Raw genomic sequence first — 16,745 nt, 5'->3', positions numbered from 1 at the left:
GTTTTATGTCAGTTATATCTCAACTTTATTAAATTTTTTTAATTTTTAAATTTTATTTTATTTTATGTTTTGAGAGAGCAGGGGAGGGGCAGAGAGAGAGGAAGAGAGAGAATCCCAAGCAGGCTCCACACTGTCAGCGCAGAGCCTGATGCGGGGCTCAAACTCGGAAACTGTGAGATCATGACCTGAGCCAAAATCAAGAGTTGGACACTTAACTGACTGAGCCACCCAGGCACCCCTATATCTCAATTTTAAAAAGACAGTATTTTTTGAAACAGAAGAGCTAGCACAGTGCTGGAAGGAAATAAGTGAACTGTATTGTAACTTTTTATCCTGTCAGGGTAATCACTGTATTTAGCATTTATTAAACTCTCTTTGTTTAGAGAAAAGTTATTTAGATATTGGTATAAAGGGCACTTAATGAGTAGATTATATCTTAATTATGGAGAAAATGTCCTGTGAACTTGATACACAATTTTGAAGACTTTTGAGAAGGCACTTGACAAAAACATCAGTGTAATGCAAATATATATGAGTAGTTGGGAGGTAAGTAGTAATTGAAGGGTTAGCAGAAACAATGTATTATCATTTACCTGAAGGAGATATTATACCACTGTAAAGTTTGGGGGATTTTTTGCTGCTGAATCTCTTTCAAGTGCTATAGAATTGAATTCTGTATTATCAGTACAAATGGCATTTGTTAATAAATACCTCACATTCTTTTTCCTTCTGCTTTTTTAAATTTGTTACATGTTTCAACTAGAGTGAACATACCTTTTCACTAAACTTGTAGTTGTGGTTTGTACTTGATCTCCCCTTAAAAAATTATATAAAGCCTGAGGGTAATTTCTAGTACTGAAGACTCAAGCTGTCAGTACATAATTTCACAGTGTTAATTAGCATTCCTCTAGTTTCTGTCATATTAATCAAATAAATAATAAAGGTGAATAAGGGTTTTTCCCCCCAGAAGAAGCCTTTCAGTTTTACATTAGATTGATACGTGTGCTCTAAAAATTAGGCAAGTTTTAAGATTACTTGTAAATTAGCTTCTTCGACCCTTCATTTTTTCCCCCCAGAAAATATGTAACATGTGATAGGTTTCTGAACTCCAAATGAAAATTTGGCCTACCAGAGGATACATGGGATATTTTCTCTTGTTAAAAGAGAGGAATGCATTTTTAAAAGTCTGAAAGTTGGAATATACGTTGGGCTAGGTTAGGAGAGTCAAAGGAAACAAGGTGCACAAAAGCAGGAATGGTAGAGAACTACACTGGCCTTGGCCATTAAGTCCATTGTCCTGATATCCCAACTCTTTCTTCCTGGTTTCTAGTGCCAGCTCTGTCACCAAACAGATGCATGATCATGAGCAGATGACATATCTTTTTGTGCCTCCATTCCATGAATCCTTTACTTAGAAAAACACTTATTCTTGTCTTTTATATAGGCCTTCTGTGAGGTTTAAATGAAGTAGATAGTATATGTTAAGAGTGCTTCAGAAACTGTATGTAGCTGTAAGCTAGAAGGCGGCAGTAAGTATTTTTCCTTTTGCTTCTCTCCAAACCTCTTGATCTTCCTCTTGATCCCGACACAAAATGGAAAGTGGGCCTTCTCATTTAGATCTCTCTCCTACCCTTAATAAGCCTCAGCTGTCTTTTCTCCCTCTTGTCCAGTCATGTACCCTTCTCTCTGCCTTGGCTTATGATGGACTATTTTCTTGGTTACCTTCTGCTGCTACCATCTCCTCTACCGGTCCTCTGCTGATAATGGATCTTCATCTATTCATCTGCCAAGCCAGCAGCTTCTCTTTGCGAATCTTTAATGTTCCCTCTGTGATAATGGCTCACATAGGGTCTTTTCACAACTAGTTAGAGACGTAAAGAGAGATGCGGTGGTATAGATTAGGAAGCCAAGCTAATTTGTAATTTTGTAATAGGTACTATTATTTAAATATATCTGTTACCTACCAAATGTGGTTTATAGTGACTTTGACATCTTATTGGCCTTGGTTTAGATTTAATTTTAATAGTGTTTTTTGTTTTTAATATAGGTGCCACAAATCGATTAGCTTCAAGTGTAGGTAGTCAGGTAATATGGAAGCATGACAGACTTGGCTTTGTTGCTTGAAAGTTGCAAAATTCTTTTACTTTTCTACGTTTCACTTCCTCGTCCATAAAAATAGGTTTATGACCACCTCAGCGGCTTTTTGGTTAGGACTAAATTAATTACTGTTCATAAAAACACCTAAGATAGTGTCTGGCCACACAGTAGGTGTTTTAAGAAGTGTTAGTTTTCTTTCCCTATCGTTGCGAGATTAAAATAGATGTACTATATACTTACATATGTTGTTTGTTTTCTACATCTTTTTTTTTTTTTTTTTTTCCAGAACTATTCCATGGCAGTATATCTTGTAAAACAGTTGTCCTCAACAGTTCTTCTTCAGAGGTTACGAGCAAAGGGAATAAGGAATCCGGATCATTCTAGAGCTTTAAGTACGTATAATAAACTTATTTCATTTATGTAGCTGAACTATTTTGGTAAAGGTTAGAGTAGTGTGCTTTCTACTCAATAAATTTTCAACAAAAGAAATTTCTTTTTCACTAGAGATTGTCATAGAAGATTCGAAACACTGAAAACTTGTTTTCTGAGCAAAGTAAATCAAGACTTAAAAATAGTTTTAATATCTTTATTATGACCTATATTTTATCTGTAATATCTTTTAATATCTTTATTATGACCTATATTTTATAATCTGCATTTTACTGTTCTTAAAATGAACTTTGGAAAGCCAGTAAATGAATACGGAAGATTATTTTACTAAAATTGCATAAAATAAATAAATGTTTAAGGGATTCTAGGAGACGGGAAGGAAATTTTGGTGTGTATTTCATGAGAATTATTTTATATTTAAGGCTTATCCAGGAAAAATGTGCAGGGATATGTGAGGACTGTACCCTTGCTTTAATAAAGTAAAAAGAGAGTCTGTGGGATGGTAAAAACAATAATGAAATAGGTTCCGTTAGTCAATTATGTGACCTTGGACAAGTCCCTCTAGTCTAGACCTGGACAAGTTACTCGTCTGTAACAAGAGGTTGTTGCCACATGATTTCTAAAGCTCCTTCAAAGTCTGGGTTTATAGTTACAAATAACTAGATGGTTCATTTTGTCGTGTTGAATTTGAGATGTAGTAAGGTCTGCAGATTGACTGTTCTGGCCTCGGTTTTTGAGGGTTAAGGCCAGAGGTTGGCAGCCTTTCCCAAGAGGTGAGCTTAGTTCTTTTATGCTTTTCTTTGTGAGAGAAAGATTCTTCATGGATGGATTCAGGGATGGGGCTGGACACTTAGGGAACAAAACTTTATAGGCAGGGGTTAGATAGCTATTCTTGAAGGATTCTTGATGTGAGTTGGTTAATGAAATCCACTCTCAGATTTGTAGTTAGGCACACACACGCTGGTGGAAAGAACTAATAAGGTAGTAAGGCCGGCCTTCCCCTCACTTTCCTTTGTGGCATAGCTTTTATCTTTATTTCTAACCTGTTTCTGTGCCAGAGTAAAAGATCCCACTACCTCTGAATAGCATTATACCCTCAATAATCGTTCATCGAAGGATTTTTCTGCATTAAAAGGATCCTTTTTTTTAAATGCAAGTCATCCTGAGTCAAGAGGAGCATGATTTTGGCTAATGCCTCTGTAGACGTGCCTCAAAAGACAGTAGAGAGCTAGAATGACAGCAGTGTTCGGGGTCTACGGGAGAGGAAGCACCGGTTGGCAGAGACAGAGAAAAAAGGGACAGACATCTGCTTTCAAGGAGAGTGCAGGAGAAGAACTTCTCTTTTTCACATTTGTTGAAGTCCATTTCTGGTCATTCTACTGAGACTCTCCGTGTCTGCCACATAGTGCTAGAATCTCATGTAGTCAGTGCTGTGGAATTATGTGAGCTTATGTGGAAAAAGTAATACCAACAAATAAGGCAGATGAGGCTGTTCTATTGAATAATAGCGGTGGTGGTGGTGGTAGTCGTAGCAGCAGTAAGGCAAGCTGTTTTTTGTTCCGGCTGTTAGCTCTTCTCCACTTGTGTTTGTAGCACCGTCTGCGGGGGGAGTGGGAAGGTGAGCCTAGAATTACTTTATTTTCTGGAAGGAACCACTATTAGCCACTGTTAAATAATCAGAACTTCTTATTTCAGAGGCTATTTATTCCATCTCTGATACAATGCCAGGAGTGGAGAGTAGTTGCAGATGGGGTAGGGTTTTTGTGGCAGTTTTTTCTTATCTTACTTACTGGCCTGGAGAACCAATAAAACATTAATTTGGATCCTACCAGTAAGGCATTCGTTGTAATTGTCTAAGGAACAGATTGTTTGCCTTTACACTATCTATAAAGAAGTAACTTTCCCAACAAATTAATTGTGTAATTAAAAGATTGTATAAAACAATTTGACAGAAGAAAATGTTGACAGATTTCTCAGATATTTTTGAAGAATCAAATTACCTAAAAATATATTCACTGTAAGTCATTCTTAATCTTATCAGTAAATTCTGCTGGCAAAGTTGTATTCATCAAATCAGGCACTATTACGTTCTTGAAAGAATAAACTCCACAATATTGAGACTTTTCACAGAGAAATCTACTCTGGTTCATTTGATTTAGTAGAGTTTTGCCTTGTGGTTTCCACCTTTGTGTAGAGTTGTCCCCTCAATCACAAAGACAGCCCTTTACTTATTTCTTATCACATTCCTATTCTGTCCCTCTTCCCTGCAGCAGTCATTTTAAACCTTGGTCACACTTTACACAAACACTATTCCCCCTCTCTTATTAGCACGCTGCCATTGCAAGAAAATTGGCACTACAAGGTGTTAATTCTCTGAACTGCCCATTGCTTCCTTAATCTCGTGCCACCATAACAGCTCTTCAGCTTATCTACATTTGTAACTACCCTTACTTATTCTCTTCAGTCTCAGGAGTAAATGTCCCTTTTTCTGCTCAAAGGTAATCTTACATTCATTTATTCTTCTCATTCAAGAAATTATATTAAGAGTCTACAGTGTTCCAGGCACAGGAGAATATAGCATTAAACAAGACACACACTGTCTCTGCATCCCTTAGAAGTTTGTAGTCTGGTGGGAAAGACAGAATTAAATGATTGAACAAGTCATTAATGAATTACAGTTGTGACATGTGCCTTAAAGAAGAAAGACAGGGAGCTCTGGAGGTAACAACAGAACATAGTCCTCTCTGGTGCTGTGATTTTAAAGACAAGATTATAAGGATGAGGCAGAGTTAAGCCCAAGAAGAGAGGGGAATATGCTAAGAGACAAGGCCAGTGGAGCTGGAGAAGAGAGAACCAAGGAGGACAGTGGCCAGAGAGATAGCCATGGGGTGAGTTCATACAGATGACATAAAGGTGTCAAGGATAGAAAACCCTTAAAAGATTTTTAAGCAGAGTGACATGATCAGATTTGGGCAATAAAAAGATTGCTCTTGGGGGCACCTGAGTGGCTCAGTTGGTTTTGAGCGTCTGACTTTGGTTCAGGTCATGATCTCACGGTTCGTGAGTTCGAGCCCCGCATCAGGCTCGCTGCTGTCAGTGCAGAGCATGCTTTGGATCCTCTGTCCCCGCCCGTCCCCCCCATTCTCTCTCTCTCTCTCTCACATACACACACACATTCTCTCTCTCTCTCTCTCTCTCTCTCTTTCTCTCTGTCTCTCTCTCTCTCTCTCTTTCTCCCTCTCTCTCAAAAATAACTAAACATTTAAAAAAAAAAAAAAAAAAAGATTGTTCTGAAGACTGAGCTGAGGAGGGGCTGGACTGATGTGGTGAGGCCAGTTAGGAACCTGTTGTCCAGGTAAGAGGTGATGGTGTCTTGAACATAGGTATTGACAATGGGCATAGAAATTGACAGTTTGAGGGGCCTGGGTGGCTCAGTCGGTTAAGCGGCCGACTTCAGCTCAGGTCATGATCTTGTGGTCTGTGGGTTCAAGCCCCGCGTCGGGCTCTTTGCTGGCAGTTCAGAGCCTGCAGCCTGCTTCCAGCCTGTGTCTCCCTCTCTCTCTCTCTCTCTGTCCTTCCCCTGCTTGCTGTCTGTCTCTCTGTCTCTCTCTCTCAAATAATAAACATTAAAAAAATTAACAAAAAAAAGAAATTGATGGTTTGAGAAGTGTTGAAGGGTAGCAATGGTGACGGATTACATGTGGGGAGGGAATAAAAAGAAGTCAAGGAGGAATTCTAGGCTTCTTAAACTGATTACATAGTAGCGCCCTTTACTGAAATGGGAAACAATGTGGAGAAGATTGGAGGGATCAGAGTGCGTGCTTACACTGGTATTTGAGATGTCTGCGAGACATCTGGGTGCAGATGCCCAGAAGCAGTATTATGAGACCTCGTTCCCTCATTTATCTGTTCTCTGTCCTGTACTTTGGCTCACCCCTCTCTATTAGCTCTTCCTGTCAGCCTTCTTTGTCAGGTCTTTTTCATCGTTTAAAAAATATAAAAACAAACTATTCTCTATCTAGATAGAGTTCTGACTTCTTCCTGTTGTGTCCTCCTACTTTTTTCAAAGAGTAGCCTACACTTGATCTGTCTCCCTCCTCACTGCAACCCAGTGTGCCCTTTAACCTCCTATCATTCCATTGAAACTTCTCTTGCAGATGTCACAAGTGACAGTCTGATTGCCACATTTAAAGTTTATTTTTTCAGTTTTCATCTTAGATATTTTTGCTACATTTCATACCAACCACTTTATCCTTGAAATTCTCTTCTGTTTCTTCTCAATCACTTACCTTCAGTAGATTCTCTTAAGAGAAGCATCCTGCTTAAGAGAAGCATTTCCCTGGGGTGTCATCCTTGGCCCACTTTTCTGCATACTTTATCTGGATATAATCACATCTGATCTTGTGGTTTAAATTAGCACATATCTCATCTGGGACCTTCCCCTGAGTTTCATATATAGATATGCATAGTTAGCTAACCACCTTCACAGAAACATTCTTTTGGGTCCTCAAATTCAAGTATTTAAATTTTTTTTAATGTTTATTTATTTTTGAGAGAGAGAGAGAGAGAGAGAGAGAGAGAGAGAGAGAGAGAGACAGCGCGTGAGCAGGGGAGGGGCAGAGAGAGGGGGAGACACAGAATCTGAAGCAGGCTCCAGACTCTAAACTCAGGGACCGCGAGATCATGACCCGAGCCGAAGTCAGATGCTTCACCGACTAAGCCACCCAGGCGCCCCCCCACCTCCAAATTCAAGTATTTAAAACTGAACTCCCTGAATCCTATCAAACTTCCAGCCTAAATACTTTCCAAATCTGTCTTCTCTCTCTCCCTACTGTCACTGCTATCATTTAAGCTCTCATATTCTGCCTTTATTTAAAAAATCTATTCTTAAGTAATCTATCCCTCTTCTTTCTTGGTCCCTCTTCCTATCTTTCTCCTGGTAGCGACCTAAGTGATTAGTACAGACCTAATCTTACATTCCCTTGCAATCCATGGCTTTGTAACATCGGTAGAGTAAAAACTCTAACTTTGTTAGCATGACAAATGCAACTTTCCATGTCGTGGCACCTGCTTACCGCTTTCCACTGTTCTCTGTGTTCACCCTTACCCTTCCTAGTGTCATTTCTATTTACTCTTACCGCTTCCCAGTGTCCTCTCTATTCACCCTTACCCTTCCCAGTGTCCTCTGTATTCGCCCTTCTTGTACTTTATATTCCAAAAATGCTGGATTCTTATCTTTTCTGCACGACTCTTGCCAGCATTGTTCTCTGTGCCTCCGAACTTCCCTGTTCTTTGCCTCACTCCAGTTATCCTTCGTGTTTCACTTTTTCCAGGAGGCATCTCAGAACCTCTGGAGTAGATGAGTTCACTTTCAGCTAGCTTCCTGAACACATTTCTTTTAGAGCACATTAGAGATGGTCCCACTGAGCAGCTCAGCTCTCAACTAGACTCTGAGTTTCTCTGGGCAGGAATTTAATCTTATTTATCTTTGAATTCCTCATGCACAGTTCCTAGCACATAGTAGATCCTCAGATTTTAAACTGATTTAAAGAAATCCAGAATAAAAATTTGGTCTCTGTGCCTGTTTCCTTGCCTAAATAAAGTATTGAATTTAATATATTCAGTTGTTTACAACCTTAAAGTTCTAAAAGGATTACTATAAAATAGTCTGATATTAAGGAATGATAGAACTTATTAAAAAAAAAAAGCTAGAGCAACAGAAATAGAAAAATCTGTGATGATGGAAATGTACATCTGCACTGTCCCATGGGTTAGGTGCCAGCAACATGTGCCTGTTGAGTTCTGAAATGTGACCAGTGCAACTGAGGAACTGAATTTTAAATTATATTTAATTTAAACTCAAATATAGCCATGTGTGACGACTAGTTGCTAACTCTCATAGGTCATGGCAACAGAGGTTTTTAAAAAGATTAATTTTAATGTGGCTAGCTATAACTTCATTATAGGTCATATAATAAGATACTGTTACCACTGCACTCACAGTGACACAGGAAAACTTTAATTCCTAGAAGACTTGCCCCATGTTGTTTGATGTTGCAGGGTAAAATATTGTAACCTGTATTTATTTTTTCCTTCCTTGCCCTCACATTTTAAGGACTTTGCTTATTTTATTTTTCCTTACTTGCTGTGACTAAATTTAACATGATTTTCTTTCCTGTCTCTCTTTTTTCTTTTGTTTTTTTTTATTGAAGTATAATTTACAAAAGTAAAAATTCACCTTTTGAATTGTACAGTTTGATGAATTTTACAGGTGTATGCAATCATGAACCACTGCCACAATCAAAATATAGAACGTCCTTCATCCCAGAAAGTTCCCCTGTGGCCCCTTGCAGTTCATCTCAGCCCCTTATTCCTAGTTCCTATAACCATTGATGTGATTTCTGTCTCTGTAATTTTGTCTTTTCTAAAATGTCAGGTATCTCAAGGCCTGCAGCATGGACCTTTTTATGTCTGACTTCTTTAACTTAGTATGATGGCTTTTGAGGTTCATCCATGTAGGTTTTTTTTTCTCTTTATTACTTAGTATTCCATTTACCTGAATCATCATTTGTTTATCCACTTATCAATTGACGGACGTTTAGGTTGTTTCTAGTTTTGCACTGTCATAAATAAATAAAGCTGCTAAAATGTTTACATTTTCCATATGGATATCCCACTTTTGTGGACATATGTTTTTATTTCTCTTGGGTAATTAGGACTCGGATTGCTGTCACATGATATGACTGGCAGTTTCTTATAAAATGCATATGCCATTTTTGCATTCCCACCAACAGTGTATGCAATTTCAAGTTTTTCTGCATCTTCACTACCACTTGGTATTGTCAGGTTGCTTTGCGTTTCAGCTGTTTTGGTCAGTGTGTAGTTGTATCTCATTGTGATTTTAATTTGCGTTTTCCTAATGATTAATGGTGCCTTCTGCTTATTTGCTATCTGTATAGCTTCTTTGGTGCAATGTCTGTTCAGATCTTTTCCCCATTTCTTTTTATATAATAGTTTGTGCTTTTTGCATACTGTGAAGTCTTTGCCTAACCTAAGCTCACAAATATTCTTTTTTTAAATTAATTTTTGTATATGATACAAGGTAAGGTTAGAGCTTCATTTTCCCCATATAGATACCCAGTTCCAACAACATTTTTGAAAAAACTGTCTTTTTCTGCATTTAATCACCTTTCAAAAACCCAATTTGACCATAGATGTTTCTGGACTCTGTTATTTTTCCTTGACCTATATGTCTGTTCCTATGCCAATACAACAGTCATGATTAGTGAGTCTTGAAGTCAAATAGTCTTCCAACTTTGTTTTCAGAATTGTTGGCAAAGTCAATTCTAAGTCGATATGTAAAAAGATTATGATACGGTATGTCAACTACACTTCAACTAAAATTAAAAAGACAATCTATATTAACCAAATAGAGTTCATCCCAGGAATATTAGGTTCATACAGTATATGTGAAAATCAATCAGTATAATTCACCTTCTCAGCAAACTTAACAAAAAGAAAAAATTACATGATCATCTCCATTGATGCAGGAGAAACATTTGGTCAAAATTCAGTATCTATTCATGATAAAATTCTCAGCAAAATAGAAGAGAAGGGAGCTGTCTCAGTGTAACAAATGATATTTACAAAAAGCCTTTAGCTAATATTATAGTTAGTGGTGAGAAATTAGAATGCTTTACCCCCATGATTGGGAAAAAGGGAAGAGTATCAGCTCTTAATATTTTTGTTCAGCATTGCCTTTGCGATCCTAGCTAGCACAGTAAAGCAAGAAAAAAAGCACAATAAAGCAACAGATTAGAAATGAATAAATAATTATTGTCTTTATTTGAAGATGACTTCATTGTCTGTGTAGAAAACAACTTAAAGAAGCTATTAAAAAGCAACCAGAGCTAATATTAATTTAAGCAAGGTTGCAGAATGCACAATTTATAAATCAGTTGTATTTCTGTTAGCACTGAACAACTGAAAAGTGAAATTAAAAAAACAAAGAGTTTACTGTAACATCCAGAAGTATGAAATACTTAGGAATATGTCCCACAAAATATTTGTATTCTGAAAACTTCAAAACAATGCTGAGAAAAATTAAAATAAGACCTGAATAATGGGGAGATATAACATGTTAATGGATCAGAACATTCAGTATTGTTATTGTAAAGATGTCAGTTCTCTTCAAAATGACCTGTACATTAAATTCGGTCCAATTAAGATCCTAGTAGAATCTTGAAAAGTATCTTTACATGAAAGGATTGACTAAGATTGAGTCTATAAGGGCAAAGGCAAAAGCAAAACTTTTTTTTTAATAGAAGTTGACAAGCTGATTCTAAAATAATTTCATAAAACTCTGCCATCTCCTAGAGAAAGTGAAAATACAAATGACATTTTTAAAAAGAGTAGCAGTAGCTAATATGTATTGAGGGTGATATTAGGTTATTTTAAAGCATTTTGTGTGTATTAACTCATTTAATGCTTAGAACATTGCTATAAAGTGCTGTTGTTACCATTTACAAGTTGATGCAACTGAGGCACAGAAATGTTAAATGACCGGACTAAAGTCTGAATTCTAAGTTAGGCTGTATTCTTTCTTTTCTTTTCTTTTCTTTTTTTTTTTTTTTTTTAAGATCCTGTATTCTTAACCACTACTTCAGGTTGCCTCGCCTGTTTCAATTTCTTTGGGAAGTACTAAACACTGAACTCTGTTTTGCATAAGGTTGATATTATGGTCTGTGTTACTGCTTCATTTCAGTGAAAGTTTAAATAGATCAAGTCCATATTGTTCTCATTGCTGTTTGTAGGGTGGTGATAGGGTGCTGCAGGTATGCGGAATGGTCAGTAATCACATTACAATTCTATTTACATGTTTATGTTACTTTTAAAAAGATACTGTTTGTTAAATGTATCTTTATAAGAAAGGATTGACTAAGATTGGGTCTATAACGATACAGGTATAGTTTCCATAATTGACATATGAAAAATAGCATAAGTGATATGATAACTATATTTCCCAAACTAAAACCCGGGGATTTTATGCCTGTTCAGGTGTGGGATGCAGACTATGAGTTATATATATTTCAGACACTTGGAATTTCCAGACTAAATGAAATGACCTTTAAGCTTGGCATCAGAACCACATCTGGAGCTTTTAAAAAACAACCAGTTGGTGTCCCTCTTCCCCATTCTGACTCAGTGAGCAATTATAAGTTACAGAACTCTATAGGTAGTTCTAATATGCATCATAGTTGAGATTCACTAATTTATGGAGATAGGTAGACTATCTAAAATGTAGACCATCTCAAAAAAAAAAAAAAAATCCAGATTGTAAAGATCACCATGTTTAATAAAGGCAGGACTCTTCATTCTCATAAATGGTTATCAGCACAATAGACATCTACTCTGAAATCATTCTTCCTTATCTGAGTACTTTTCTGCTCCCCGTTTTCTTAATTCTACTATATATTAACTTTCTAGCCACACTTAGTTGTGCCACAGCTCTAAACTGGAATTGACTATATACACAACCACTCCCACTTGGGCCTCCCCTTACACATACAGACTTCAGAGTCATTGTGGAACAATGTCTAAAATTATTGGAGTACTACCATTTAGGCATTTCCAGCCTCAACTCAGTGTTGAAATTTAATTAAAGTTCCAAATTGAAGTTTTCAGAAGTAAATATGTGTCTCAGGATTCCAGGCGAGAAGTATAAAGGTCCTTTACACTCCTTTAAGACTGACAGAAAGTAGCAGAATAGCCATTATTACTAGTGGCCTATCCCTTAAGAACCTCAGGAAGTTTGAACTGAAGAGACCCAGAGATTATCTAGTGTGTGAGTTCTTATTTGCTAGAAGCAAATAAGGAGAGGAGAATTGACTTGCCTAAAATATTAGCATAATTAGTTTATGGATAAATAAGTATAAAACTCAAATAATTATGTGGAAGAAAAGAAATTGAGCTTTTTTATAATTTGAAAATAGAATTAATAGAAAAATAGAAAAATTAAATAGATAATGAAAAATAGAATAATTAATATGGTGTATAAAATGTATTAATTATTTTATAATCTGAGCTTTGGAAAAATTTATAAATGTTGATAATTCTATTATCTATACTATTGATTAATTTCTTATAATATTGGTCATAATTTAAAAGAAAGAGCAACTTTATCCAGTTTCTTAGAATTATAAAAGGAAAAGATTCTGCCGTCAGTTGACTATGTCAGTTTACTATACAGATTTCCTTTATGTTAATGCAATGCAGTTTTTGTTCCATGGATGAGAAGAAGTTATAAACCATGTAATTGTTTTTATCTTTCCATTCAATTAATTGGAAATAATTGAACGGATTATTTTTGAGTTCATTTTTTTTAAGCTTCCTCATTTTAAGTTCCTTATTCTTTTTCTAATGTTGCGTCACTGATGTATCTTTAATCAACATGTTCTGTTTGTTTGTTTTCTCTTCAATGAATGTCAGTTAAAGAGAAATTGACTGCGGATCCAGACAGTGAAATAGCTACAACCAGCCTAAGGGTTTCTCTACTATGTCCAGTAAGTGTTAAACTAATATTTGCCTTTCAGAAGATTCAACATACATTTTTCTCCTTTCATGAAGTATTCCTGGTATTTGCAGTATTATGTTTTACTTTTGAAATATGCCCACCTTTGTCACAGTTTCTGAAAAGTAGAAAGACATTATTATTTAGTCACAGGATTTGGAATCTAACCAAATTTTTAAGTCTATAAAAATTTTCTACTCTTAGTAAGATATATTTAAATATTGCTTGTGACTCATGATTGTCTCTCAGACTCAAGTGTAAAGTGTTCAAATAAGGAATATGTATTATCTTGGTGTATTTATTAAAATTGCATTTTTTAATGTTTGTTTTAATTTATTTTGAGAGAGTGAGTGAACAAGCGGATAAGAAGCAGAGAGAGAGGGAGAGAGAGAATCCCAAGCAGACTCTGCACTGTTAGCAAGGAACCTGACGTGGGGCTCCAAACTCACAGTGAGATCATGACCAGAGCCGAAATCGAGTCGGATGCTTAACTGACTGAACCATCCAGGCACTCCTAAAATTACATTTTTAAAAATAATATCCTTTCGAATAGAAATCTAGCCATGACTTACTCACACATTAAGTTTAACCATTTTGCCAGCAATGTCTGCGTTGTAAGAATCCACCGATTAAAAACTATTCTATTTAGCTTGAATAACTGCATTGATTATGCATGAAAAAACAGAAATGTTTTTAAACCAGAAAATGAGGTCAAAATCATTTGTACAAAATGAATATAAATAAGGCCCAAAGCATACCAGGATGATTAAACGTGTAGTGAAAAAGTTTCCCCCAAAGATGTGATAAGATTTATTTCTTGGGGGCACCTGGGTGGTTCAGTCGGTTAAATGTCCAACTCTTGATTTCGGCTCAGGTCATGATCTCATGATTCATGAGATTGAGACCCATGTTGGGCTCTGCGCTGATAGCATGGAGCCTGCCTGGGATTCTCTCTTTCTCTTACTCTCTCTCTCCCTTCCTCCCTCCCTCTCTCTCTCTGATCTTCCTCCACTTGTGCACTCTCTTTCTCTCTCAAAATAAATAAGTGAACATTTTCTCAAAAAGCTTTATTGCTTAACTAGTTTGATGTTAGGCCCACCAGTTGTAGGAGTGGTAATTGAATGTGGTTTTCATACAAAAATATGTGAAAAACTAGGAGTAAATTACTTTGACATTTTAATTACCTTTTTATAATTAATCAAATTAATCATACCTAAATTAGGGAGAAAGTGTGAAGACTGAGAGGACACAGCTGTTTCCTGATTTGCCTGGATTGTTCAGGCAGACTTGATATTGAAAGCTTTGAATATTGAAATCCGACTAATCTAAGACAAAGATGAAGTTATTGTATTCTTAAATAAACAAAGAATTGAAACAAATTAAATGTTATTTGTCCTACATCTTAGTCTTTTATAATTTATAAAATCTCAAACACAAGATGAAAAAGTCATTAGCTCTTGAATTCATTTATAATACTATATTTGATGAAGCTCTTAAAAAACTTTTTGCCAGGGCGCCTGGGTGGCGCAGTCGGTTAAGCGTCCGACTTCAGCCAGGTCACGATCTCGCGGTCCGTGAGTTCGAGCCCCGCGTCAGGCTCTGGGCTGATGGCTCGGAGCCTGGAGCCTGTTTCCGATTCTGTGTCTCCCTCTCTCTCTGCCCCTCCCCCGTTCATGCTCTGTCTCTCTCTGTCCCAAAAATAAAAAAAAAAAATAAAAAAAAAAAAACAAAAAAAAAAAACTTTTTGCCTTATAATTATTGCTAAGGGAACCCATCTTCATTATTAAGCTTTTGTAAAATTACAGAAATACAGTGGAGTTAATAAAACCCACCAAATCCTATCATTTGGCATATATCCTTCTACCGTTTTATTCCTTATTATATCTAGTCTTTTTAGGCAAATTGTTTTGACTCCAGCCTTTTTATATTATTATTAAAATTATTTCCCAAATACATGATGTAATTGCTGACAGAGCTAAAGGGAGAACTAGAAAGCAACACAATAATAGCAGAAAACTTGATACCCCACTTTCAGTTATAAGTAAAATAACCAGCCAGAAAGTCACTAAGGAGGCAGAGGACTTAAACATTATAGACCAATTGGACCTTACAAAGTAGGTCCAACAACAGTAGATTACATAATCTTAAGTGCAGTTGGAACATTCTTCAAGGTAGATCACGTGTTAGGGCACAAAACAAGCCTTAACAAGTTTAAGTCATACAAAGTATCTTCTCTGACCACAGTGGGATGAAACTAGAAATCAGTAGCAGAAGGAAAACATGAAAATCCACAAATAGATGGAAATTAAACAACACACTCTTAACCAACGTGTCAAAGAAGAAGTCACAAATAATCAGGAGACAAATGAGAATAAAAACAAAATATACCAAAACTTATGGGATGCAGCAAAAGCAGCAGGAAGAGGGAAGTTTATAGTAGTTAATACTTACGTTAAAAAAGGAAAGATCTCAAACAACAACCTAACATTATGCCTCAAGATACTAGAAAAAGAAAAGAAAAAAAAAAAACTAAACCCAAAGTCAGCAGAAGGAAGGAAATAACCAAGATTTGCAGAGAGATAAATGAAACAGAGAATAGAAAAACAATAGGAAAAAAAAAACCAATGAGACTGAGAGTTGGTTTTTCAAAACAATCAACAAAATTGTCAAACCCTTAGTTAGACCAAGCAAAAAGAGGGGAGACTCCAGTAGCTAAAATGAGAAATGAAAGAGAAGATACTACAACTGATGATCTAATATGACAGAAATAAAAAGGATTGTAACAAACTACTATGAACAATTATATTCCAACAGACTGGATAACTTAAATAGATAAATCCTAGAAACATACAACCTACCAAGACTGAATCATGAAGACATAAGAAACCTGAACCTATACCTAGTGAAGCAATTGAAGCACCAATCAAAAATCTCCCAACAGAGAAAAAAGTCCAGCACCCCAGTGCCCTCACCAGAGAATCCTACCAAACGTTTAGAGATAACACCAATCCTTTTTAAACTTTTCCAAAGAATTGAAAAGGAGAGAATACTCCCGAACTCATTCTCTGAAGTCAACATTACCCTGATCCCAAAACCAGACACATTAAAAAAAAATCACACACCATGACCAAGTAGGATCTGTAGCTGGAATGTAAAGATGGGTCAGCATACAAAAATGAATCAATGTGATATGCCACATTACCAAAATGAAGGACAAAAACCACATGATTATCTTAATGCAGAAAAGCATTTCAATACCCTTTCCTCCTAAAACCACTCGGCCACCCAGGAATAGAAGGAAGCCTTTTCAACATAATAAAAGCTGTACCTGAAAAGCCCACAGTGAACATGGTACTCAGCACAGAATGACTGAAGGTTCTTCCCCTAAGATCAGGAACAAGAATGCTCACCCTCATCGCTGCTGTTCAACACAGTACTGGAAATTCTAGCCAGAGCAATTACACAAGAAAAAGAAATAAAACATATAAATTGGAAAGGAAGTAAAATCATCTCTGTTCATAGATGACATGATCTATTGTATAGAAAACCCTAAAGATTCCACAAAAAACTGTTAGAATTAATAAGCAAATTCAGCAGGATACAAAATCTTAGTTGTGTTTCTAAATACTAGCAGTCAGCAATCCAAAATGGAAATTAAGAAAACAGTCCCATTTATGATTACATCAAA

The 16,745-nt window shown here is 36.3% G+C and overlaps 1 protein-coding gene across 7 annotated transcripts in view; it reads left to right on the top strand.

Moving 5' to 3' along the window:
- Positions 1-16,745, top strand: part of PIAS1 (protein inhibitor of activated STAT 1) — a 128,701-nt gene that overhangs the window by 91,809 nt on the left and 20,147 nt on the right. For all 7 annotated transcript variants that reach the window (XM_053888922.1, XM_053888921.1, XM_019441664.2 and 4 more), the window contains exons 7-8: positions 2,384-2,489; positions 12,976-13,049. In XM_053888922.1, coding sequence (XP_053744897.1) covers positions 2,384-2,489; positions 12,976-13,049 — 180 coding nt within the window. The remainder of the gene's footprint in view (positions 1-2,383; positions 2,490-12,975; positions 13,050-16,745) is intronic.

The sequence above is a fragment of the Panthera pardus genome, unplaced genomic scaffold (assembly GCF_024362965.1).
Source record: "Panthera pardus isolate Hobbes unplaced genomic scaffold, ASM2436296v1 HiC_scaffold_24, whole genome shotgun sequence".
Classification (NCBI taxonomy): domain Eukaryota; kingdom Metazoa; phylum Chordata; class Mammalia; order Carnivora; family Felidae; genus Panthera; species Panthera pardus.
Note: the sequence above shows the minus strand (reverse complement) of the source record. Positions and strands in the feature narration are given on the sequence as shown.